The 27,205-nt window shown below is 39.8% G+C and overlaps 1 protein-coding gene across 1 annotated transcript; it reads right to left on the reverse strand.

Moving 5' to 3' along the window:
* On the reverse strand, positions 1 to 25,349 carry LOC109397340 (ras-related protein Rab-2). The gene is made up of 4 exons (XM_019669667.3): positions 24,891 to 25,349; positions 1,824 to 2,139; positions 1,577 to 1,757; positions 1 to 1,422 (listed from the first exon to the last, which is right to left on the reverse strand). The coding sequence occupies exons 1-4, from the start codon at positions 24,934 to 24,936 to the stop codon at positions 1,324 to 1,326; spliced, it is 642 nt and encodes a 213-aa protein (XP_019525212.1). The 5' UTR covers positions 24,937 to 25,349; the 3' UTR covers positions 1 to 1,323.
* Between the last annotated feature and the right edge of the window lie 1,856 nt (positions 25,350 to 27,205).

The raw sequence follows: 27,205 nt of genomic DNA on the forward strand, positions 1-27,205 counted from the left end.
TTATTAATTGATATTAATTTCATAGTTTATATTTAGATTACCTTAAATTGATCACAAACTGAAACATAATCGTCATAGGTATTGTTTTCGCTATTTATTTTGTTTCATGAAATTACAACTCATATTATACGGATCCTATTTCGATACGCGCCCCCATTCACATCGCAGTTATGTCTCTGTCCGCTGCTGTTCACGGTGAATTTTTCGGTGCTCGATATTTTATTGTGTTGTTGAAAATGGTAATTTTGTTTATCCAATAACGCACACCACAAGCAGTAATTTAACAACAAAAGAAAAGGACAGACATCGATATAAGATGAATTACTCTTGGTCGCTTGCGAGCACAAACGTAGGAAGATTTTTTTTTTCACGTGCGTGGAATGCATGCCTGATGGATACTTGAACCGGGAACTTTAGTGCTACGGGTTCAAAAAGAGGTGTTCGTATTGGGTATCTAGATAATTTGATGCGAATTAAGCTATAAGATTCGTCTCAAAACCAGGCTCAGTTTATTCTATGACGCTCAATTACTCTTTTGTTACTTTTTTTTATTGATTAAAAACCAACGAAGACTATTTGGTAAAAGCTTTAATCTAATAAAGGGGACCCAAAGAGACTGCAAAAATCTGTACGTTTGCTTATGCTATAGAATTCAGTAGTTGTATTGTTGTTAAAGTTGTTTCTTTGTAGAGATAGTTACTCAACATGCAGTAAAGGTAAGTGTTGCATTCCTCTCGGTTTATAATGTAGGTTATTTTAGTTTCCTTTCTCCGCCTATCGTCTTAAAATAAATGATTGGAACAAAACATAAACTAACAGAAAAAAATCAGTTGGTCTTTTGTAAATAGCTATACTATCCAATAGGTGCTGGTAGAAAATTAAAATTAATAAAATAAAACAAGTTTATGTATTTTACAACATTCGCATAATCACGTCCTGGTACACTTACACAAACCTCGACTGCAACTTCGCATTTTCAAAATGTTATCATCATCATCATCATTATTATAGGTATTGTTTGTAATGCTAGGAGCACACGATTTCGTAATCTTTTGAATTAGTTAGCTGTTTTTTTTTTATACAAAGTCCATCGCTCTCGTGTGACGTCCTCCTATTTCAGCCTTCAGCAAACTCCAGGTTCTTTTTTCTTCTAGCTCCTCTACACAGTTTGTATGATCCCACCTAATCACCGAGTAGCAAACCTGAGCGGCTCGCACAACTTCAGGGGAGGACTCGCGATCCATCAACAGACACAGAAAGAGTGGAAAATGGCGATGTTCAGTGGTTGTTGTTGTTGTTGTTGTATTGGATTGGCTACACTGTTTAACAGCAACCACTGCTTGACTGACCACCGGGATTGTTTCCACTACCTAGGGATGGATTGGTTGGTGAGTGCTGCTGGCCAATCTTGATGCCGTTTGCCTATAAAAGATAGAAGATGGAGAAGTTTGTTGAACATGTTCTCGTAAATTCTTTAATATTTTATTGCCGAGTTCGTTGGAATTATGTATTTTATATCACGTTTCAATAGCTTCAGATTATCGTCAATAATCTGGTGTCAGCTTGCCAAACTTACCTCATTATTGATGTCGAATACTCCCTCCTGGATTTTTTCGTAGATCTCCTTCGCAGTGTTGATGAAAGCTTCCTCCACATTCGCCGCCGTACGAGCGGAAGTTTCCATGAAGACTAGACCGTGCTCTCGGGCGAATGCTTCACCTTCCTCCTTCTTCACTTCACGGCGAGAATCCAAATCGCTGTTGAAAATATGGTTCCAAAATTAAATATTCTACGTAGAAATCAGAAACAGACGAAATGATCACCTCTTATTGCCAATCAGCATGATCACCATGTTGGAATTCGAGTGCTGCCGGGCGTCCTCCAGCCAGGTCGTCAGGTGGTTGAACGTTTCCCTTCGGGTGATGTCGTACACCAGCAGGGCACCGGCCGCACCCCGGTAGTACGAGCGGGTAATCGAACGGAACGCCTCCTGCCCGGCCGTGTCCCAGATCTGCAGCTTTATCTGCTTGCCATCGATGGTGATCATACGGGCACCGAACTCGACGCCGATCGTCAAATCGTGCACCGGCTGGAACCGTTTGTCCGTGAACTGGAGCAACAGGCATGATTTGCCGACACCTGTGTTTGGAAAAAAGCATAGAAACGTTTAGTTGCATAATTGTGATACTGTGAAAATAAATGTAGGGTGGGGCGGGGCAAGATGGGTCGCGGGGCAAGATGGGTCAGTGCCATTTTCGGGCGCATTACTCATGTTTTGATTATGTTAATAATTTTGTTAGATGACCAGCATGAATATACAAAAGTTTGGGGCATTGATTGAAAAAATATTCACTCTTATTAGAAATAAAAAATAAAATGGTTTTTAGCCATTTTTCTTATGCGATACATTCCATATAATCTCCATATAAACGGTCGCGGGGCAAGATGGGTCACCTTCAATTTTGAACGTATTTTTGGAGCATTCAAAAGTTATTTATTTTTTATTACAAGACTATCTCATAAATGACTTCAATCAAGCGGAATGAATGCTCAAAATTATACCATAAAATTATGATAATTTTTTAGTAAAAACATTGATTTTCAAGTCGCACTAGGACCACTCGAATCGTAAAGTTTTTTATATTCCAAATAAATTTATAAATTGTTTACTAGTTGCTCTAGTTTACTCAGTATGGATATGGAGCATATATGAATGCGGAACAAATCTTATATTTTGACGTTTTCGTTGAGAAAATGTGAATTACTTAAAAGGTGACCTATCTTGCCCCGCACTTTTTTCAAGGCGCAAAATCGATCACTTTTTAAAACTGCTTGTTTAACATCATATTTTGTATTTAATGAACTTTTTATCGACTTATAGCATAGCTAACTAGTGTATTGAAGAGTAGCGGACGAACACAAACCAATACGATTTGTATTTACAAAGTGTTGTCGTAGTAGCAATCGGCTGCGATACATACCTAGTTACAGCACCTAGTGACCCTAGGTAACCAGTTTGTTTGTTACTGTAAAAAACTTATTCCCTAACCAGAACTCCTACAAGCTAGTCGTATTTTTAATAAAGCTCTTGTTACTTGTTCAAGTCTGCCCAAGTTATTCCTGTCCTCAAACCCGAAACTCAACAGGTCATGGGCTCAACACCGAAGGATTTGGCGTTTGGAATTCCACAATTCCGAGGACACGGGGATCAGTACGAGAACTGGAGCTACAGAGTTCGATTATTTCTGGAAGCGGCTGGTGTTTCGGATGTGCTAACTGGAGTAGCCCCGAGTGTAGCTGCCGAAAAAGCGAAGTTTGAGGAGTTGGACCGTAGAGCGAAATCGATGCTGGTGAGCTGTCTGGCTGATGAATGCCTGGAGGTTGTTCGAGAGCGAAAAACGGCAAGAGAAATGTGGACTAGTCTCGAAACGACATTCGCGAAGAAATCAGTGGTCAACCAGACGCTCGTGAGGAAGCAATTGTCAAGATTAAGAATAGAAGACGGATCAGACATGCGAAATCACCTTTTGGAATTCGACGGGCTGGTGCGCAAGCTAAAGACGGCTGGAGCTACGTTGACAGAGGGGGATTTGGTGTCGCAGTTGTTCCTGACGTTGCCCGAATCATACGACCCGTTAGTCACCGCCGGAAAAGGAACTGACACTGGAAATGGTGAAGCAACGACTATTGTCCGAAGAATCCAAGCGGTCCGATCGACAAGGCAGTTTTGGTGAAGACAGTCCCGCGGCCTTCACAGGAAGATTCCAGGAGCTGAAGAAAAAGTTTACTGGAAAATGCCACAAGTGCGGAAGACGTGGACATGTCATGAAGGATTGCTGGAGACGTTCGGAAGAAGATGATGTATATGAAGAAAAGGGAAGTTCAAATGCTGCGGTAAGTTTTGTAGCTGATGCGACCAAAACATGTCTGAAGATGAAGCTTGATTCCGGGTGCAGCGGCCACCTAGTGTGTGACAAGTCGGTCTTCACTAGTATCCGCAAGTTGGCAAGACCGGTGGATATCCAGGTAGCGAAAGATGGACAATGTATGAAAACAAAAATGATTGGAGAAATTACGGGATTGAGAAGCAACAAAGGAATTGAAATAAATTTGAAGAACGTTCTCTACGTGCCAGATCTTCGAGAGAATCTCAGCTCAGTGCGCAAAATGACGAAAGCAGGCACCAACGTTGTATTCAAGAAATCCGAGGCCCTGATGGAGAAAGATGGTGTAGTGCTAGCGACGGGGAAGCTCAAAGGAGGTCTTTATGAGCTGCAGCTGTCAAAAAGCCAAAACAGAGCCTACTATTGTAAATCGGAAAGCTATGTTCAAGGTAAGTTGGTTCGAACAAAGCCGAATGAAGCAGGTGTACGCAAGAAAAACGTGCCTAAAGTTTCTGGAAAGGTTGTAACGAAAGAACCGCCATCGAAGCCAAGAGAACGCGCAAACACTCAACGGAACATACGGTGCAGGACAATGCAGGAAGGATGGCGCACAACTACCAAAATGGCGATGCACACCAAAGTTTTGCGGGAAGGGAATCGTGCTGAAGTCCGGTTGCCGGTTTGTAACAAGGTCTCAAGATTTGAAGACAACTTGGAGAAGACCACGGATGCTCGATTGAGAGGGGGTGTTGTCGTAGTAGCAATCGGCTGCGATACATACCTAGTTACAGCACCTAGTGACCCTAGGTAACCAGTTTGTTTGTTACTGTAAAAAACTTATTCCCTAACCAGAACTCCTACAAGCTAGTCGTATTTTTAATAAAGCTCTTGTTACTTGTTCAAGTCTGCCCAAGTTATTCCTGTCCTCAAACCCGAAACTCAGCACAAAGTTATGGTGATCCATCCTTAGGTGACCCATCTTGCCCCGCCCCACCCTATGTATGTTGACGGATGAGCTTTTTCAGTCTTTATAGATTGTTCGATGAATCAAAAAATCACAGACAATTCTAGTGTAGAGTTCGGTGAAATTTCACAGAATTCTGCGATTTATTCTTAGTTGAATACAATTCATAGAAAATAGGTGTTTCATATGGAACAATCCGTGTATCATCATATCAACACCATCATGATATTTTATTATGATACCTAATATCGATTGATTCTACCGCGGCTATCTCCTTTCTCATAAGACCAAACGAGATTGTTATCTGATGAAATCGTATAAAAAAGCGAAAAAAGGGCAACGTATTCTGTGTGTAAATTATACTATGCACTACAAGTAATGAATGGTGGGCAAATCTCCTTAATAATCGTTGATTAGATTCCAATACTACTACAACGATGCTAGAGGCGTTTGCTCATGAATATTAAATTCGTTTTGGTGGATTGGGTACCTTTCGAAGATTGGATTATTCATATAGAGTATACCCTGTGCTAATTATCCGAATTTTGGGGCTGCTAGGCGCAAAAAAAAGTTACTTCAAGTGAAAATCTTAAATTGTTTTGGTACGACAGTTGATATTCCTACGATACATTGCTACACGCATCAGTTGCATTATTTCAATGTCGAATAATGCAGTCGTCGACAAAGATAACGCATACATTCCTTGAGCATATTTCACGGCACAACGACCTCCAACCGCACTCGGCGCCCTAATAGCTATCAGTATCAAGTGCTATGAGTGAGCAATTACTGCGGAGCGACAAAGAGAAACGCATGCAAGACGCTAGTTCAAGTTCAAGAATCATTTCCAATACAAATACCTAACACTAGTTTAGAGCATTTTTAAACTCGAAAAGCTGATGATCATTTTTTTATTGTTTGCCCTGAGTACGGAAATGTAAAGGAAAATATTACAGTAGAATGATTTTTGTTTTCGAGTCCACTGGTGATTTGAGTTGAATTCTGTTTTTTTAGGCAAAGTCATCCACTTCATATATCTCATTCTTAGTAATCGATAGTCCGATTTGGCTGACATTTTTGCTGTAAATCTTATATTTCAAGTGTACGTCGAGAACGAACTTTTCAATTGTATTATTTAGGCCGATGCAAATATTTAATTTGTTTTATGTCACCCCCCCCCCCCCCTTCAAAAATCCCAAAATATTGAAGGGGCGAAAAAAAAACTATGGCGGCTCATAACTCTATTTTCAATAGAAAAAATGTTTGAAAGCAACTTTTTTTTTAATAGTTGAAAAGTATTTTTTCAATAGTTGGTATAATTTTAAAATTTTCAATAGTCTTTTTTTCGTTTGTTCCTTATTTATTTTTGTCCCTCCCCTCGTACCCGATGAGAGGTCTCGGACATAAAAGAAAAATAATATTTGCATCGGCCTTATCTCCTTGAAATAAATACATTTCTTCAAAAGAGTTTCAAAATTTATCAAAAATTTAAGGAAATTGTCAATTGTCCCATATACTCCCCTGATAACACGACTTTCATCAATATGACACAAAAACTGTGATCAGAGATGATCGACAGATATTATAATCCGCTTTCAATTAATGTTAAAAGATTGAAAATAAATTCACAACAACGCATTTTTTATTTTAATAAATTTTAAATGGATGAACAGTAGAATTTTAACTATTACTCGAAAAGTTTTCTACCTAAAAATGCAAAATTTTCATGAATAAATGAAAAAAAAATGAATAATTCGTAGGTTGCCGTATTGTTAGAATGTTGACATAGTCGACCATTGCCCTGCCCCGGAAGATTAGTTACACCTTTGGCAACTATAGATAAAACATAAAATGTACCCTGTTACCCAAATCGATAGCAAATTCCGATCACAAGATGACGCGGTTTCGTTTATTGTTTAGGGTCCTTCAGTCTTTCTTGGAATTTTGGTTTATTTGGCAATTCGCGAACAGAAACACAGTTTTTAATGTTACGTTCGTATAGCTAGTTTACATACATACAGGGGCCAGGGGCAGTATATGATCAACTGTGCAAATTCAAGCCTCTGATTCACTCAATTACTAGCTCTTGTACAGAACACACTAAATAAGTTTTAATAAAGATTGTTTTAAATATATCAATTTTGGCGACGAGATTTATCGAATCCACCCTGGACTCTCGGAAGAAGCGAAGAATGTCTTCAACGGACAGCCAATCTTTAGGAAGCATGATCATCAATACGTGCAATCAAAATGCCCGACTCATGGGCATGGCTATGATGGAGCGTTTCAACAATCAAGGAACACCAGCCAGGCCGGCGAGTAGTCCCGAGTTCATCATTGAGACTCTAGCGTACAACATCCGTGAATTTTGCTACGACCCCGAGAATGGATTGGTTTTTGACCGATGGTACCAGAAGTATGAGGATCTTTTCCTGAACGATAATGTCAATGTGGATGATTCAGCGAAAGCCCGTCTCCTGCTCAGAAGCCTTAGCGTCAGCGTGCACGACAAGTATGTGAATTTCCTGTTGCTGAAACATTACCGGGATTTTTCGTTTGCGGACACAGTCTCCAAGTTGAAGCAGCTGTTTGGAATGAGAACCAGTTTGTTCAGCAAAAGGTATCAATGTTTCCAATTCACGAAGCGGGCTGAAGAGGACTACGTATCATATGCGGCAACAGTCAACCGGCGGTGTGAAGATTTTGAGTTGTACCGTATCACAGCCGATAAATTCAAGTCTCTCATTTTCATCCGCGGTCTGCGGTCGTCGGAAAAAGCTGATATCCGAACCAGATTACTGCCCAAACTAGAATCCGAAGGAGAAGGTGAGTGCAAGTTGGACACCCTCATCAACGAATGTCAACGGTTGCAGAAATTGAAGCACGACTCCGCTTTGATTGAGCAGAAGCCATCGATTACATCAGCAGTCTGTACAGTCAAAGCAGCAATCGAATCCATCTGTTCAAGCCCAACCGTGGAAGGATAACAAGAAGTCAAGCGTTCCCAGGACTCCATGCTGGCAGTGCAGTGGTATGCACTTCGTCCGTGAATGTCCTTTCAAAAATCATACCTGTAAATCCTGCAAGAAGGTAGGGCACAAGGAAGGCTACTGCAACTGCGTTTCGACGAAACCCAATTTCGAGGGCAAGAAGTTCGAGACTGCAAAACCAGACGAAAGTTCGTGAACGTTGTCATCTGCGGCATGAGGGATCAAACTTCAGTTCGACACAGTATCGAACATCTCCATCATTTCGAAGCAAACCTGGAAGAAGCATGGATCTCCGAAATTGTCACCTACAAAAAACGAAGCTAAAGCGGCATCTGGGAAACCGCTCAACTTGATCGGAGAACTAACCTGTGGAGGCGTTACCAAAGACGGCACCTGCTTTGTGACCAGCTATCTAAGCCTCAATTTGTTTGGTCTCGATTGGATTGAATTATTTGAGCTGTGGCCTAAACCTTTTTCATCAATCTGCAATCAGGTACGTTCACCGCAATCACCGATACAATTTTACAAAGAAGCTGTCCCAAACGTTTTCAAAGAGACGCTCGGACGCTGTAGGAAGACAAAGGTCAAGCTACACTTGAAACCAGAATCACGTCCAGTCTTCATGCCAAAACGTCCAGTCTCTTCCACATCCATAGAGAAGGTTGATGCCGAACTAGATCGTTTGGGACAGTCCGAGATAATCACTCCCGTGGATTTTTCGCAATGGGCCGCACCAATCGTCATCGTGAAGAAGCCGAATGGGAAGATACGAATTTGTGCAGATTATTCGACTGGATTGAATGCAGCTTTACAAGCAAACAACTACCCGTTACCAGTTCCGGACGACATCTGCACCAAGCGGTTGAAAGTTCTTCAGCATCATCGATTTGTCGGACGCATACCTTCAAGTGGAAGTCGACGATGTTTCAAAGAACTCTTGACCATCAACACTCATCGTGTACTCTCTCGTTTCAACAGACTGGCACCAGGTGTGAAGTCAGCCCCTGGAGCTTTTCAGCAGTTGATAAAAGGAATGATAGCAGACCTTTGTAGGGTTCGGATCAGCATGCACTTGCTGGGTTTACATTGAATGTGTAAAGAGTGAAAAGTGGGTAGTCACTGATCAGCGTGTAGAGTGACAGGTGCCGGGAGCGGTAGAGAGAGCGAACGGACTCGGAAACGGTAGTGAAGTGGAAGCAGCACCGGTGATAAACAAGCCAGAGGAAGGATCCGTGGCGAGTGTCCTTCTGGACTAGAACCCTACATCTGGCGACGAGGATGGGATGGACACTCGTTACGGTAAGTGTGATTTTGGATGTTTATTTTCGATCTGGTTCTGTAAAAAAGAAAATGCTCTAGGGTGGAGCACCAGTGACAGGTAGCAGGAATCGTTGAGTGTAGGTGTATTAGTAAACGATCAGTGGAGAAGAAAACGGTGATGTCACAGTGTTTACTCAACGCGCATAGTTTTCAGATTAGTTACAACTAATCGTTGTCGTTTTTCTAGAAACTGGTGTGTCGGTCGGGCATGGCCGATATGATTTATTCGGATCTATGTTTGATCTTGCTTGGGGATTTTTGCATTTATGAGGAATATGATTAGATTATCAGTGGAAAAACAAGTCCGTAGGCCGTGGCGGGTTGCCGGTCTGATGGATTTTCGACCGTGACGGGTGCCGGTCCAGGGAAGATCGTTGCAGGGAGCCGATCAATGAAAAAATGAAGATCTTGGAGGGTTGCCGATTCAGATATTTTCGACCGTGGCGGGTGCCGGTCAAGGAAGATTGTTGCAGGGAGCCAATCAATGGAGAAGTAAAGATCGTGGCGAGTTGCCGATCAAGAGATTTTTGACTGTGGCGGGTGCCGGTCCAAAGAAGATCGTTGCAGGGAGCCGATCAATGAAGGAGTAAAGATCGTGGTGGGATACCGATCTAGAGATTTTCGACCGTAGCGGGTACCGGTCCTAGAAAGATCATTGCAGGGAGCTGATCTATGAAAAAGTAAAGATCGTGGCAGGTTTCTGATCTAGAAAGATTTGCAACCGCGTTGCCGGTTGATGCAGAATCGTGTAAGAAAGCCGGCCAAAGTAAGCGTGTGCTGGCAGAGGCTGGTTTCAGATTGGACAAAGTAGTTGATCGTGATTTTCGAAAGAAGTGGGCAGTAACAGGACATGTATATACTAAGAGTTCATAGCTTGGAGGCAAATGAAAATGGGCCTAGCACGTTCTAGCAAGTACAGTAGACGTTCGATAGCTGCAACATGTTTACATTGCACTTACCGAATCAAATTCGATAACTGCAACAACTGACAGACGTCAAAGAACTGTACGTTGCTGCAGAATGCATCCAATGTGCATTTGGAAAACATCGAACTGCAGCAAAAGTGCATGCGAAAAACATCGCATCGCTGTTGACATTTCATTTTGACGGATAGCGGTGCGATAACTGAAAAATTGTTGCACTTAGCAGACTTGCAGTTAAAAAGCATTGCAGTTAAAGCGTTTGCACCGAGCGAACGTCTACTGTAAAGGGTGCTGGGAACTGGATAATGTTTGCATTATTGCTAATTAAGAAAAAAAATTCCCGTTTTACGGTAGAACAAAAAGCTACCGCAGCTGTCAGACTACTGATTTTCTCTGAGGCATCATTGATTAGCCCAAGCGACGCCTTGGATACGACGCCGATGATTATTGTTTGTTGTTGGTTTTCAGTTGTTTTCAGTGCAATCATGAAATTTTCACCATGCTAGCATACTTTGATTTTACCATATTTTTCAATGATATGATGATTTTCATGGCTGCGGTAGGACTTTGACAGCTGCGGTAGAACTCGGCGGCTACCGCAGAGTGGAAATTTTTCAAAAAATCCGCAATACTTTAGAGTGATTTGAATGATGATTAGTTTTCATTTGTAGTTCCTGGATGCACGATGTTTATCAAAATGCTTGTTTTATGCCTTGTGTATGGCCTAGAAAAACAATTTACCTTTGAAATTTCAATGACGCGTGGGAACCTGGTAAATAATAGATCCCTGGAAGATTATAGTGGAAATGGAATTCTGCTGTTTTCTATCTGGAAGGCCTAATAGAATGAAGGCAAATATCATGCTAATGGCCACTGGGTTCAATTCCCGAATGAATCAGGAATTGTTCAACATAGTATTTTCGTGTATGCCTTACTATATACAAAAGCAAAATGGTCACTGGTCGACAAAGCTCTCAGTTTATAAATCTAGTAGTGCTCAGGGAGCTGAGAGGCTAAGAAGCCGACTTTGTCACAAGCCAAACATTACACTGGGAATTAAAGGAAAAGTGTGTATATAATGGATTAATTACAGCAACAACAACAGAATGAATGTTTTGCATGCGCTGCATTTTGCACAAAGTTACCTTTAGTTGGCATGATATGCTATGCGACCCTGATACGGGAAGCAGGAGGAGTATATTCTTGAATGTTAATATTTGGTGGTTCGTTTGATCTAAAGGTAGATATTTGGAGTTAGAATGAAGGTGTGGAAGTTAATGTAAAACTTCTTAAAGTACCGTAGAGTGAATATGTTTGATGATTTGAAATCTAAAAAATAGTAAATCATTTGTTTGTGATTAAGCGACTCGCTTCAAGTTACAGTTTAAATCATTATGAACTAGCACTAAGAAGAGCTAATGATTAGCGCAAACGAACTGAACCATCAGAAACCGATATCAACAGAAATTCAAGAACGTGAATTGAGGTGAGTCGAACACAACGAAAAGGAGGAGACGAAAGCAGAGGCAGATCCAGATGTTTGTGGCGACGAAGCCTCAATAAGAAAATCAAGGAAGTCGAGAGCAATTTGACCTGGCCTTAAGGCCAAAGCGAGTGACCGCCAAGGATGGAGATCTTTTACGTTGGCCTTAGGTACCCCTTGGGGAACACATGATCCATGAGTGAGCGAGTGAGTGAAGTTCAAAGTGCAGAACTAAATTATATTTTGATGAGCGTTATTAATCAAGAACAGTTAAACCCTTCAGATGATTTTTTTTTGATATTCCATACTCTTGAATTTTCTCAGTACATATTTAGTTTAAATAATTCATTAATACGACAAAGGATTATATTGTAAATATGTCCCATATTAGGGATAAGATGGACACTGACATATTTTATTTACTTATTATTCTGCTTGTCATGTGTGGAAAGAAAAGCTGAAGATATGTCTATGAAGTGGCACTACCGATTCAGGCTAAATGTATTATAAATATTTACTGTCTTTGCCTGAGTTTATTCACAACACGTAAACTGTATGGCACAGGATATAGGTGGGTGATATACATAAGTACAGCTATGTTGAAACGGAAGCGTTTCGTGAACAATTAAAAATATTCTATCTTTGAGGGGTGACTTTAAAGTTAACCAGGGGTAGTATTTCTTTTGGCAGGATGAATTATGAGATTAGTGTTCCTTAAAAATTCTCATTGTTTGTAATTACTGTTGCAGACTTGTTACCTGATTCTACCAGAAAATTGAACAATATTTCTGGAGTTTGCGTTTGCTTGAGCCATTTGAAGTAGTAGTGAACAGTGCTGTTATCGGTAGTGGCCGTCACATGATGATGAATTCACCGTCACAAGACGAATTTTGTATGCCAAAGTATTGTCGCCACCAAACTGGACGTCGCACAACAGAAAAGCGACGCAACCTAACTCGTGACGTTTCCTGAATCATTTCGGAAGTAGTGCGCATCTATCTTCAAATCATTGTGTTTATAGATAAAGCTAATATGTATTCATGATTTAAACGCTTCAAGCAACAACAAAATTAAGTAAAATGTAAAGAGTGTGCCATGTCTACAAATTGTTGTAACCACAGATAACAGACGTTTTTTACTAACACACGAAATGTTTGTGAACACTTTCAATCGTCGTTTCAATCAAAAAAACCTAACTGGCAGTTATTTAGAGATGCACATTCGTATTTATAACACTAGATAGAAAGATATCACAATTCATTTTATAGATGGAAGCTGTGAGCAACGTCTTTGTTTTTTAGTTTTTACACAGGTTTTAAGGTAAATATTATCTATGTTATCTGTGTTGTAACGAATTTATACTGACGCATACTTATAGCAAGAGAGTTACATAGAATTAAAAAAAACAGTTCTGAGCTGTTCTCATTTTATTCGGCTTTTTCAATATGGTGAAAGAACAATATTTGAGACTGATGAGGATTATGTATTATTATTTTTGCGATTGCCTAAAAAAGTCTAAAATGCAAAAGCAAATTGTACAAAGATAATTACAGTTATTTTAAGACATTCCTAATTGTTTTCAAACGATTGGAAATGTTGTAGCTTGTTCATGCAGAGATTTACTCTATAGGACAACTTGGAGATTGTTTTGGGCCAGGATATGACTGGTTATAACAAATAGGTGATAATGATAAATGTTTGCACATTTATGAGATACGTTAATGTATAATGTTTAAAGTTTCTCGACTCAACTAAACTTGATTAAAAGGATTATCTGTATCTACTTCACAGAACTGTATGCTGCCGACCAGTAATTTTAGAATAAGTGGGAATGGGAGTGTATAATGAATAAAGGATATTGCTAGGGATCTAAGATATGTAAGCTAGACGACCATATGACAGGGCATGTCTTCAATAGGATGGAAAAGAACTCGGATAATAAACCTTTAGTTGATTGTTATGTAATAATATTGTGATTGATAGCATGAGAATCCCGAGAGTAGAATAAATACCATATAGTCGAATTCCAGTAAATATGAAATTCAAGAAAATTATGCATAGAAAAGATAAACTTTGTTCAGACGAAAGGTTTTTCAAGCATTTCTTCATTTAAAGAAGGTTGGGGGTGTAGGGTTCGGATCAGCATGCACTTGCTGGGTTTACATTGAATGTGTAAAGAGTGAAAAGTGGGTAGTCACTGATCAGCGTGCAGAGTGACAGGTGCCGGGAGCGGTAGAGAGAGAGAACGGACTCGGAAACGGTAGTGAAGTGGAAGCAGCACCGGTGATAAACAAGCCAGAGGAAGGATCCGTGGCGAGTGTCCTTCTGGACTAGAACCCTACAACCTTGAAGGCGTCGAATCTTTCCTGGGCGATACCATTGTATTCAGCGAAACCGACGAAGAACATCATCAACGTCTTCAAGCACTTTTCAAACGATTGGAGCAGTATGGGTTTCATCTTCGTGAAGAGAAATGTAGTATTCTTCAACGTCAAATCAAAATCTGGGCCATATCGTTGATGAAGATTGTCTACGGCCAAATCCATCGAAGATTGAAGCTATCGTCAAGATGCCTGCGCCAACCAATATCACCAGTCTACGTTCGTTTCTGGGCACTGTGAACTTCTATTCAAAATTTGTGCCGAGAATGCATCAATTTAGACGACCCCTCGATGCGCTTCTGAGAAGGATGTTTCGTTCAACTGGTCTTCGACATGCCAACATGTATTTGAGAAGATTAAAAACATTTTGAAGTCAAATCTACTACTAACGCACTACGATCCCAAACTGGAAATCATCATTGCTGCAGACGCATCAAAATCAGATATTGGTGATTTGATGTTGCATGAAGAAGAAGAAGAATGATGGTGTTTTGAAAAAATCGTATCCCTATAACACGGGGGAAGTTTTTAAATTGCCTCTATAAAATCTAAAACAAAATCTAATTAAAAACGGTTTGATGTACGGTGTTAGACTTTGGACGGACTACATATTGAACGTATAAATTTAAATTTACCATTTTTTTCTTGATAAGGTACTTAATTTGTAGTTAGTTCAAAGTCTAACACCGTATATCAAACCGTTTTTAATTAAATTTTGTTTTAGATTTTATAGAGGCATTTTAAAAACTTCCCCTGTGTTATAGGGATAGCATTTTTTCAAAACACCATCATTCTTCTTCTTCTTGTTAATGCAACATCAAATCACCAATGGGAGCTTGCACAGTGACGTCACTTTTTATCTCCTTCTCTTTCTCTCCTACGGCGTCGACCCATATCCGAGTAAACATTGCCCTCAAAATTTTGAGGGCAATGTTTACTTTTTGTATGAGAATTTGCGAGGTTATGTTTTTGGTGCAAGCCTCTATTGGAGCAGTCGCTATGCATCGATTCCCTGATGGAAACTTGAAGGCAATCGCTCACGCTGAAGCTGATTACAGTCTTGGGCAGGGATGGGAACACTCACTTTCAAAGAGTTACACTCACTTGCTATTTTCTCAGCTCAGAAGCGTGCAATCAAGAAACGATGTATGGACGACTTTTGCATTGTGGTTTTGTCTAAAACTTTGCCGAATAGAGTAGGGGTCGCACACGCACACCAAAGTCGTGACAGAGTTGTAAAAGCGACTCTCCACGAGGTGAGTGTAATTTACATTCACCTCGTGGAGAGTTGCCTTCGCAGCTCCCTCACGACTTCAGTATGCGTGTGCGACTCCTACTCTATTTGGCAAAGTTGTAGACAAAACCACAATGCGAAAGTCGTCCATACATCGTATCTTGATTGCACTCTTCAGAGCTGAGAAAATATCAAGTGAGTGTAACTCTTTGCAAGTGAGTGTTCCCATCCTTGGTCTTGGGGCAAGACACTGTGCAGCAGAGTGCATTTTTCTTCTCAGAGTTGCTCAGAATTTCTCCGGATTTCTCCCGTTTTTGCTAAAGTGTTGCCTGATACAATCGCAAAACCAAAACAATATTGCCCGATAACCTGATTTTCGTGCGGTTTAATGATGTTTTTCGACAAATTTCGTCGATCATTGGTAAAGGAGTAACTCAGAATTTTTCAGAGTTACTCTCGATTGCACAGTGTCTTGCCCCTAGGTTACAGTCAAATAGAAAAGGAAGGCTTAGCACAACGTATCTAAATATCAAGGTAAGAAATTCCTGCAAATGTCAAAAATGAGACTCACCAACACATCTGCGTTAGTTATGAAAAGTTGGTGTTTTTACACTAAAATGTCATTATTTCAGCAAAGTTTGTGAAGTTTTATTAGTTTGGATGTTTCTAAATGCTGAAAAATTATGTTTAGAACCAATTAAAAAAAATGTTACCGATTTTCAAATGGCGATATTTTGGGAGTGCTTAATTTCTTAAGAAAGTTTGCTAAATAGTGATGCGCCCATACAAATCAGCGCAAACTTCATAACTTTTTTTTTTCTTTTTTTCCTTTTCTCACTAATCTGTGAATATAAGCGGGAATCTCTTACCTTGGTATTTAGATACTTTGGGCTTAGCATTGATTTTAGCAGTTGTAATGTTCAAGTTATGAACGTACCCCAAGATGAGTGCATGAGTGTATGCGAATATGAAATGAGCGTAATGCAAGTGAATACGCTATCGAAATAAACAAAGGCAGTTGTTTAGCAACAGCCAACTGGTCATCATGTCTTTTATTTTAGATTCGCGCTTATCTGTTTTGCCATTCTTGCGTCTCCGCGTTTTCACTCGTTGTTACAGCAGATACCAAATTCCACCGCATGATCCTTGGACGAAAATTCAAGCTACAAACCGACCACCAACCTCTGCTGAGGATTTTTGGTTAAAAAAAAGGAATACCTTTGCAGCGAACCGTTAACGATGGGCGTTAACTCTGCTGTGCTACGACTTCGAATTGAATACGTTTCAACAACCCAGTTTGGCTATGCTGATGTGTTATCACGCCTGACCATATGAAACCAGACGAGGATTTCATCAATGCTCCTGTTCAGTTGAAAGAGGATATTCAAGTTCCGTTAGAAGTTAGACGAAGCTGTTGGAGTTTTGTCAATAAACTTCCAAATGGTTCTACAACGTACGTCCAAGTGTCCAGTTTTGCAGCAAGTAATTCGATTCAATCAGGATGTATGACCATCAAGCGCAGTCAACATCGAAGATGAACGAGTTCGGCAATACTATTTGTCCCGTGAAGCACTTACGGTTGTGAAAAGATGTGTCATGATGACGGATCGCCTGGTAATACTAGCAGCTTACGCCACCGCATTCTGAAGGATCTACACACCGAGGTCACTCAAGTATTAAAAGAATGAACGCCATCGCTCGTAGTCACGTTTTCTGGCCGAAAATAGACAACGCAATAGAAGACTTCGTCAAGAAATGCAACAATTGTGCCTCTCATTCGAAGACACCAAGGAAGGTTCCATCCATATTGACTTCGCTGGACCGTTTTTCGACCAATACTATCTGGTTGTCGTCGATTCACATTCCAAATGGCCTGAAGTCAAAATAGTTCGATCTCCAACTGCGTCATGTGTCACCGAATTCCTGAACAAATTGTTTTCCCGGTTCGGAGTTCCAGTTACTGTGGTATCAGACAATGCATCGCAGTTCAAATCGGAGCAGTTTACAGAGTTCTGTAAAGAGAATAGAATCCAGCACCTTCAGACAGCGGCGTTTCAACCATCGCGTAACAATAATAACAATGCCGCAACCTGCATTTGTTGCGACAATCCACCCAATGCGACATAGGTTTATCCCCACTTGAACAAAATAAGATAAAGATCCTAAAGCCCACGCATGTAACGGTAACTTCTTTCATTATACAAAGTAACGATTTGTATTTTATCATGTGCAGTAAGATTTCTGAAAATTCAAAAGACAGTATCAAATCAGTCGGCATATCCTAGGTTATCAAAACTGGTCTTGAGTTTAGATCCTCAAGTCTACGGTATACCTGTAACGGTAAAATGAGTTTCATAAAAGTTTGAACAACCTTAAATGTTTAAAAGGTACCGAACAATGCCTACTAGTCTTTGAACAATATTAGTAAAAATTGTTTATTATGTATCATTATTTAGGGTAGATATGAGAGGTTGTGTACTCTATGAAAGATTGGATGACCTAAATTATCACAAATATATCATGAAGTGACCTTTGAGAGTTAAGAGGTTTATGGATCCTATACACGGAGAAAAAAATAAAGTCATATCAATCATATTACGGTCGCGAACAAGCATATTTGTGCACTGACTTTTATATAAGCCCTTTTTGAGATTGTATTACGCATAATACCATAAATCAAAGCATACCAGAAGCCTAAAATAATTATAATTGTTGAACTGAATGGAGCAAGACATATGCTTGACTCAATCATATTATGCATGCCTCAACAATATTTATTGTTAATGGTTTGACAGCTCATTTATTGTTATGATAGATTCAAGCATGGTCATGTTCAACTTAACCCTTCACTTGAGGGCCAAATTAACTATATCGGATGGTTGCTTTGAGCATGTACAAAAAATCGATAGGTTGAGGTTATGTTGCATTCCTAGAATCATCAAAAGCTTTTCGATTTTAAATAAACATTTCTATAATGGTCGTATTTAAGTGCAATATGTTCAAAATGTAACATATTGCACTGAATACCACCATTACAGGAACGTTCAAGTAGCAAAACAAAAATTGTTTATTTTTATAAATAATGTTTAGGTAATTAGGTCTCTTCAGCCCATCAAAAGAGCTCCCCGGTCACGCCGTCCGTCATAGGGACCTTCTCTTTGTGATATCGTACGACACACCAGCAACTGTCGTCGCATCCGAAGTCCAGCTGGGCATCCAGTCCGGCCTAGAGCTTTTCCAGCAGGTCGTCCAATTTTTCGATTTTCACAACCGCCCAAAGGAAACCGCTCACGAAGAATCCATGTCTGCAGTCCGGGTTGTCCAGATTGGAGTCGATAATGTCCTCCACCAGATCATTGTCAACTTGCCATCTTTCGTCACCTTCTTGAGCTGGGCGCCCAGCGCCAGCGAAAATATCCACTCGCAGCATGTCATCTGTCGACATGTGGCAATCGCAGAATTTCTCCTTTACCAGCGGAACCTGTGTTCCGATTGCGTTGATTCCGGTATCTCTCCGGTTTTGGTGCTACGACTGCTGCATTTGTGGCCATTTCGGTGGCGATCGGTGGGCTGCACCTGGTAAATATTAGAAAGAAAAAAATACATCATTAGTTTTCAAATTCATGCCCATTACCGGTGGCACACTTACCTGAAGTGGTGAATTCCGCACAGAAGAAAAGCACACTTTTTAATTTCCCAGGAAAGCAACTGGATTTTCAATCAAATGAAGACAAGACGACAATATCGCCGTCGTCACTTTCTACCGCCGCTGCCGCTGCCATGATGGATAATGCCTGAGTAGACAGCAGTCTGGAGGCTCGCTCAACGCGGGTTCAAGTAATGACATATTATACTTAATTTAAGCATTTGATGGTTGGTATTCAATGATGTTCATTTAAATGAAACATATGCTTGATGTAGACATCAAATCATTGTGAAACAACCATTTGAAGCAATTATGCCTAGCATGTATTCGAAAGTTGAGTGAACTATGGAAAAGGTTATATTAATCAGAGAACATTTCTGTCCGTGTAGGGTGTCCCTGAAAGTATGGGCACAACTTTGTATAGCGAAAGTACAATCATTTTCTTAACAAACAACATTTTTTATATTTTTGTATTTTTATTCAAGGTATTTTGATTGATACCTGTAAAGAGTTTATACATGAAAAAGGGGTTTTTGAATGCAGAATGTTCAAAATGAAAAAACATCTTTTAAAACTTCTGCACAAACTAATATTTTACGGTTTTGCCAAATATCCAAATTCGAAACATTTTTTTCGATTTTTTTTCACATGATATATTTGAAAACATGTTTCCTCATATGATTGATAGAAATTTTTTATATAAATATGTTTTGCCTGTGCGTACAAGTATTTCAGAATTTTGAGAAAACTGGAAAATTCGCCTTTTCTATTTCTGGATAAGACATGCCCACAGACATTCGAGTTTTTAAACATGTTTTAACGAGAATAAAAATAATTCAATCTACACTTTATAAAGCTGGAGCATTTATTTTACCTATAGTGAAATTAAAATGTTATTTTCTGCATGTTGTGATATATATTTAGAAGCTTGTTTTTAACTATTAGAAAAACGGGGTTTCAAAAATATCGATTTTGGTGTTTAAATTAATTTTTCAGGTTCAAAAGTATATGTTTTGAATTCAAACTAAGGGTTGTATAATAGACACGCATATAGAAATACACGGATATATTTTTTGAAATTTTTATCGAGCTTAATTTCGTGCGTAGAAAACAATTTGTTAAGCGATGTTATTGAAAAATATAGCAAATTGTGCAGAAGCTTTAAAAGGTCTTTTAGGGAATGTTCTACCGCATTCAAACGAAGTGTCGAATTCAAATTTTAATGATTGGCATTTGATGTTAATACATTAAGGCAGGATATGTGTGAAAATAAAGTTTGTTTATGCATCCATTCCCAAATGGCAGAGCTGCAAAGTTGTGCCCATACTTTCTGGGACACCCTATATTTAGTTGTGTAACGTTACTACACTGAAAAAAGGGACATGGTAACGGCGACCAAATCGAGGGTGAAATTAAAACACTTTTACTACTTGATTTTGGTAGACCATGATTAATTTTTGAAACTACCATGTGCAGGGTTCAATTTACCATGTCGCTTTTTATTTACATTTTATGGTAGATTTTAACCTTACTTCGTAGTTCGTTTTACTATGTGCTTGATAAGCAGCATAGTACATTTGACCATGGCGTTACGGTTTTAGTTACCATGTGCGTGGTTGAATGGTAGTGTCGTCCTGTCGTCTTTGTTGTTTACATTCAAATTGAAAAAAAAAATGCAATCGATTATATTTATTGCTTCCCATTAAAATAAATTGATAAAATGTATACATTATTAATGGTTTCTACATAAAAATCTTCCGGGAGCGCCAAGATGTGATGGTTCGACTTAAGTTCCTGGGGATGTCCAACTGCGGGTAAACGACGTCATTCGGGAAATTAAGCTGCTGATCATGGCTGGAAGGATGCTGTGACGGAGGGTTGGTTTGAGGGTTTCTGGCGTGAACTGATTGGTCGGCGGCGACGGAACTTATGGAACAAGGAAAATGACACCGAAGTTCAGCCGCGAATTGCGGATTGGGTGTCATCGGCAAAGCTGAGATTTAATTTTTGGAATGTAATTTTTCGACCTGGACACTTCCTATTTCTCCGGTTCAATGTCAATCAATTAAAAGAAGAGTAAGGAAGTTGGCTCTTGGGTTCGAGTAGTTTTATGTAACCTGTGAATGACAGGAAATGTAATGGAATATGTGGCAGAATTCCTAGAATGAAATCGTTACTTACTTTTCGCTTTCTTCCTCGGCGCCTTCTTATCCCTCTGTTCCTTGGAATCAAATTTCCATCAGCCAACTTCCGGAGCATCTCTTCGATGGCTAGCTGCCTTGGAAGGGAAGTATTTGCACGGATGGTTTTAAAATTCTTCTGGTATGCCTGCTGTAGGTTTTCAATCCGGCAAACCTGTTACCAGGAGAATTAGCGGGAACATCGTTGGCCGAATTACTGTGGGTCCAGATAGATTGACTATCAGCGTTCAAAACAACAGAAATCAATGGAAAAACTCACCAATAAGAAAGCAAGAAAGCTATGTCTTCATCAGAAATTAATTTTTATGAAACCGGTTACGTGGCAAACCATTTATTTTTTTGGAAATGGGCGATAACGAGAAAAACTACGGAAAAAGTAAAACTAAGCATGGAAATAGTACTAGGAAAACATGAACATGGTTCTGACAACCACGAACAGCGGAATCAAGATAACCACGTTTGATGGTATTGATTACTATGCGCTTGATTGTCAAACCATGGTAATTGCAAGGAAAACATAGTAGTCATTACTGATTACATGTTCGTTACGACTATTTTTAGGCATGGTAAAATTAAACATGGTTGAATTATTAACTTTACTATAAATTTTTTCTCAGTGTATCTAAAACTAAATCACCTCGTGTTTCAGTAGTTGTTTTTATCAACTAAGCTCCATAACAGTAAGGATGGTCCATAATTTTTTTTTTTTTGCTAGGTTTCTAGCTGCACTCTGAATAGAGTTGAAACCTCTACACTAGACCCGAAGATAGAAAAGAGTACGTAATCTTTCAGAAGCAGTTTGCCAGCCGTACGCGGAAAATGATATCCATTAAGACACTGTTGCAACTGACTCAGAAAGATACGGTAGAAGATTGGAAAGTTTTCAATTGGTCAGTCAGTCAGGATTTGCCTATGTAGTGTTATGGTCACACGGTTTGTGTTTGTCTCCTTGTTTGATTTTGTGGTATGGTTAAATATGTTTTTCTCCTCGTTAAGTCAGTTGTCGTATGTTGTTCATCGAATCAATCGAACCCTGTATGTTAAAATATTGTCGATCCTGTGTGAAATTGTTTTCTTGATTTCGCTAATCGTTTTCTACTTGTGTTCATCCCTTGTTTCCTTAAATTGTTATCGGTCCAAACTCCACAGAAACATGTAACTGAACTTCTGAACATCTAAGAGATAATCAAAAATACGCCAAGTTGGTCAGTTGATTGCAATAAAATTTTAAAATAATAAAGATTTCATGTCAACTTTCATCCCGCTACAAATACTATTAAAAATATTCAAATTCGTTCAATTGTCCTATAGACGAGTGCACCGATGAACTGAATTCATCGCGGTCCGAGAATTTTGACACTACAGCGGGGTCGCTTCCAATCAGAGGTGAAAGATTTCCAATCAGAATTGAACAATTCTGATTGGGAACGACCCCGCTGTAGTGTCAAAATTCTCGGACCGCGATGAATTCAGTTCATCGGTGCACTCGTCTATCGGTCCTACCTAGATGAACCATGTAATTTTCTCAAGCGTAGCCTGTCAACCTAGTCATACACAAGTAACGATGTTCAGTTAATATGGACTTATCCACCGATGAACCGAATTCATCGCGGTCCGAGAATTTTGACACTAGAGCGGGGTCGTTTCCAATCAGAATTGGACGATTCTAATTGGAACAGACCCCGCTCTAGTGTCAAAATTCTCAGACCGTGATGAATTCGGTTCATCGGTGGATAAGTCCATAAAGTAGTCAGTTTTTGTCCAAAATGTCACGTCGAACGCATTGACGTCAACAATGCGTTTAAGTGTTCGCACGTTAGCTTTGAATCTATCAGCACAATTAAGTGCTGCAAATCTCCTTCCCACTATTGATTCTTCGGTCGATTTTTATTGCTTTATTTAAGGAAAATATGACCAACTAACATTGTAAAAATTCGAAAAAGCGACTATGACATTAATAAATTACTATGTAATAAAAATCAACCGAGAAATGTGGGAAATAGAGCCCAAACAACATTTTGAAGTCAGATGGCTGTGAAAGGTTGCAAAACCTATCACAAATCCTATAATACTTTTATTAGGATTTGTAACGATCATCAAAACCTTCTCAAATCCAACCGACTTGGAACTATTGCTTGGGAATAGACTCTACTGAGCCCCGGCGGTTCCTCCTGTTTATCGAGCATGTCTGATGCATATGATCAGCCATACTCCATCTGCAGCAGCCAGTTCGTGATGAACCGTTGGAGGCGCATTAAAGTGTTAAAAAGGTGATATGTTTCACTAAAGAACACTACATTACAATAATCAAAATGAAACTCCTTCACTTTAATACCGTCAACCCCTGCGAACTTGGCCAGGGCATAACAGTAAGGATGGTCCATAATATACCAAAAATATATAACAACGCTTATTGTTCCTCGAACTACTTTGGTAAATACAGTGAATGTAACACTACTTAACGTACTGACAAAAGCTATTATCACAAGTAACGAGACAACACTACTATCTTTCATTAAGGACGCCGGACTATACAACGCTATCTGAAAACCAGGGACACCTACAGTCAACAAAGCCAGACCACGCCGCTACTCACCTGGACCGATTTGGAATACGATATTGAAAATACGAAACTATTTTCTTAAATCTGTTAGCATATACTCTGTAAACTGTATTATATTACTTAACTCTGTATGACAGGGGGGCCTATCATTAAGAAGCTCTCTCCCTTTTTCTTCAGAGATGAACCAGCCAAGAACTGTGCGGAAAATCTCTTTAATAAAGATAATTAATTAATTAAATTATTATCACAAGTGTAGACCTGAAGCTATGGTCTCCGAGATTGTTTGGTTGATCTGGAATATTTCAAAAAATATCTTGGAATGACTCGAGAAATGCCAGGGGGATTACAGATTACAGTTGGGTGTGTAATGCTAGTCCATTGTGAGAATAACTACTGTTACTGTCAAAAGCTAAACTTTAGGACGGTTTGGACGACCCAAATGTTTATAATAATATATAGTATACTTCAGGTTGGTCCAGTAACCACGTTACTCAGTATATCAGATATGACTGCTGTTACGAGTGTAGACCTGAAGTTCTAAACTCCAAAGTAGTTTGGCTGACCTGGAATATTCCCACATATTCCTATATATCTCTAAATGACATTTGAGATTTCAAGAGCTTCACAAATCCCAGCAGATTATGCAATGCTATTATTTATGAAGAAAACACAAAGTTATTCATGTAGACTTGATGAAGATCGTTAATGTACTATCGATATCGTATGTTATATTTACACGAAAAACTAAAGCTCATGGGCACGCATTAAGGGCAGCATTATTTGTACATATCAACTAACACTCAGCATTTTTGTTTTCTATGCGCACCACCAACCAATGAATGAATGCAAAGTATGAATCACCAGACTGTAAACCCAGCAACGTACGTATGTATTAGTCGTGTCGACTCAACTTAAGCCTGTATGTCGTCCTTTGACTGTACTGGCTGAGCTCAATCATAAAGAATCAAGACTGTTTGTTGTCCCCTAATAGTTGTTCGTGTAAAATGGGTCGTCTTCCGTACCCACATATTTTCCCAAATCCTCCATCGTCATGGTGTGTAGCCCTACTTCTAAAAGCCTAGCACCCTTCCACCATTTCCCTCGAGCCTAGTTTGTGAGCCATACGAGAGAGCCAACGATGACGGAAGATTATCGATTATTTTGCTTCCTCACGCCATAACACTCCCTTGCGTCACCTCCTTCCCCTTGCCCAAGCAATGGGAATGGATGCAAATTTCCTCCCCAGTCTGTAACACGATCCAGCTGAGGCCCATTTCCAGCCACTTCCGGATGTTGCCTACCTGTGTCGCCTATGATGATGTATTTAAACAGGTATGCGTAGGACATTTTCGCTGCCAAGTTTCTTTTCCGCCGCTGCCAACTGCTGGAATCACCTGCTAGAAATCTTTGTTTCTAATTACGTTGCACAATAAGCTCGAGGTTTCTTCCTCCCACTGAATGTGTACACAGACACGAGACTCGGTTGCTAGCTTTCTTATCTCACTTTTTGGATTCTGGATTTTGTCGTCACAAAACGCGCCCGTATTTTTCAATTGCACTGGTTGTTGGGAAGCTACCGACGTTGGTTTTACACGATAAACACTCTCGAAGGGATGAAATTCGCACCACCGTATGTACTTTTCTTTGTTCCGCGCACTACCGAACGAAAAAAATAGGATTAGGATCTGATGTGCCTCTTGTTGGTCAAGTTCTGCGAACAAACAGCAGCTCTTTCGTCACTCGTCGTCAGCGAGAAAAGTGCTATACGGTCCCCAGGGTCGCATCAAGGCGCAAATGTCAAAGGATCGCGGTGACGTTTTAGGAGGTGGAATCATCGCACGGGATGGTGGATTCTGCTGGCACATTTTAATCATACACGCGTAAATAAATTAATGCAAAATTATGTGATTTTACACGCTCAAATCGGTCCACTCAGAAATGTGTAATGATCACCAGGGGACCCGCATGCGGCAAGGTAGGCCTACTGCTCATCTTTTGCGAGTGTGTTAGTGTGACTGGCAACGCGACAAGAAGCCTAGCCGAATCCTGCTTGGAAATGTTTGTTTTGTCGATGGGGGTGGCCCGCGAAATCGCATTGTGTTGTTTGGGAAGGCCCGCTCGATGCATGTTAGGTAGGCGTAGTTTGTTCGAGTTTGACGTGCCTGCACCCTCCCTGATGATCACTAATTTGTGCATATTTTCCAGACCACACTAAATTTGTGCAAAGTGACCTTACTCATTTTTGTGTTGATGCCTCTGAATCGAAACGGTCTGTGTAACTGTCACACATCGAAGCGTTTGCGAGCTGATTTGAAGAATGTGTGAGAGTTACACATTGAGAAAACGCTTCCCTTATTGCTTCAAAAATATGTTAAAGCGATATCAAAATTGATTTTAGAGCTCGCTGCGGAGCTCGCGAATGCCGAAAGTTATCGCTTCCTTGCGGCCTTCCACCAAACCGGATCAGAACCGAATGCAAATTTGCGAAGTTCGCTCCTAATCCGCTTCGCCAGAAAGGTCGTTAACGTTAATCTAGCAGCACATAACACATGAAGACATACTTTTGGGCTAATTGGTTCGTAATTTATCCACAAATAATGATTTTACACAATTAAGCACAAAAAAGTTGTGCCTTTACTGCTGAGAAGCCAAGAAACAGCTCGTCAGCGTTCGACCACAGACGAATTTATACAGACGTAAGAGCACAGACGAATTGTGCTTCGTTTGTGGTTCGACAGCAATGGCCACAATGGCAGTTATTTCAGCGGAGTAAACAAACATTGCCTTCTCCAAGCGTTTGTCAACCGCAGATGGCTTGCACAAAAATGTGTAAGGTGCCTTCAACTCATAGCATGAGCTTGCCTTACACTGCGAACCCAGCTCTACTCTTTAAGGAGTAAAAAATACCCTCTTTCGACAAATATATGAAACTGTCAAAAAAGAGAGTACTTCAAAATTTTCAATAAAGGGTATTTTTTGCTCTTTTGCATGTTTCGAGCACATTCCCATTAATGGGTGAAAATCGTGTTATAATATTTTTCTCGCGCCCAGAAACAAGGAGATATCAAGATGGACACAGTTAAAATGTAAGTTTGCTTTGAAATATTATTTTACCAGCTTTTCAAACGGTTTATTATTAATTAATTATATACTCCTTTGCAGGGATCCCGTCAGATAGTGGATTGAATATCCAAAAGACTGGAGAAAACGAGAAACCTATACTTTCGAGGATTTTTCTGCATGCAAGGCATAAGGGGACCAGATCTCGAACACAGAAGGAAAGTTCCAGACACCTGTTTCAGGATGTTTCAGAGCGAAGCATCTCGTCAAATTACTCTCCAGGTTGGCGAGAAGTATTCCTTCCGGCCATTGCATTCTACCTCGAAGGATTTCATCAGCTCATGTTGCAGCGTCATGGCATCGGGCGGAACTTTACAGTAAAATTACTAGACAAGGGATTTGTTGATTAATAAAATTTTATTTTTTACATAATTGTATGTTCTCGTTGTTTCTTGTTTTTTAATTCTTCAAAATCTAAAAAATTCAAGAGAAGTTTCTACAAAAATGAAAAAAAAGAGTGAAATTTACCCTTTTTTCTATGCGTTTCGATTTGGAA

Source organism: Aedes albopictus, chromosome 2 (genome assembly GCF_035046485.1).
Source record: "Aedes albopictus strain Foshan chromosome 2, AalbF5, whole genome shotgun sequence".
Taxonomy (NCBI): domain Eukaryota; kingdom Metazoa; phylum Arthropoda; class Insecta; order Diptera; family Culicidae; genus Aedes; species Aedes albopictus.

What these genes read in the sequence shown, in the direction of transcription:
- LOC109397340 (XM_019669667.3), bottom strand. Translation starts at nt 24,936, where the DNA reads ATGTCCTACGCATACCTGTTTAAATACATCATCATAGGCGACACAG. An exon ending in CATCATCATAGGCGACACAG is followed by an intron (nt 2,140 to 24,890) that starts GTAGGCAACATC and finishes TTCCAAACACAG; the next exon opens with GTGTCGGCAAATCATGCCTG. An exon ending in ATGCTGATTGGCAATAAGAG is followed by an intron (nt 1,758 to 1,823) that starts GTGATCATTTCG and finishes TATTTTCAACAG; the next exon opens with CGATTTGGATTCTCGCCGTG.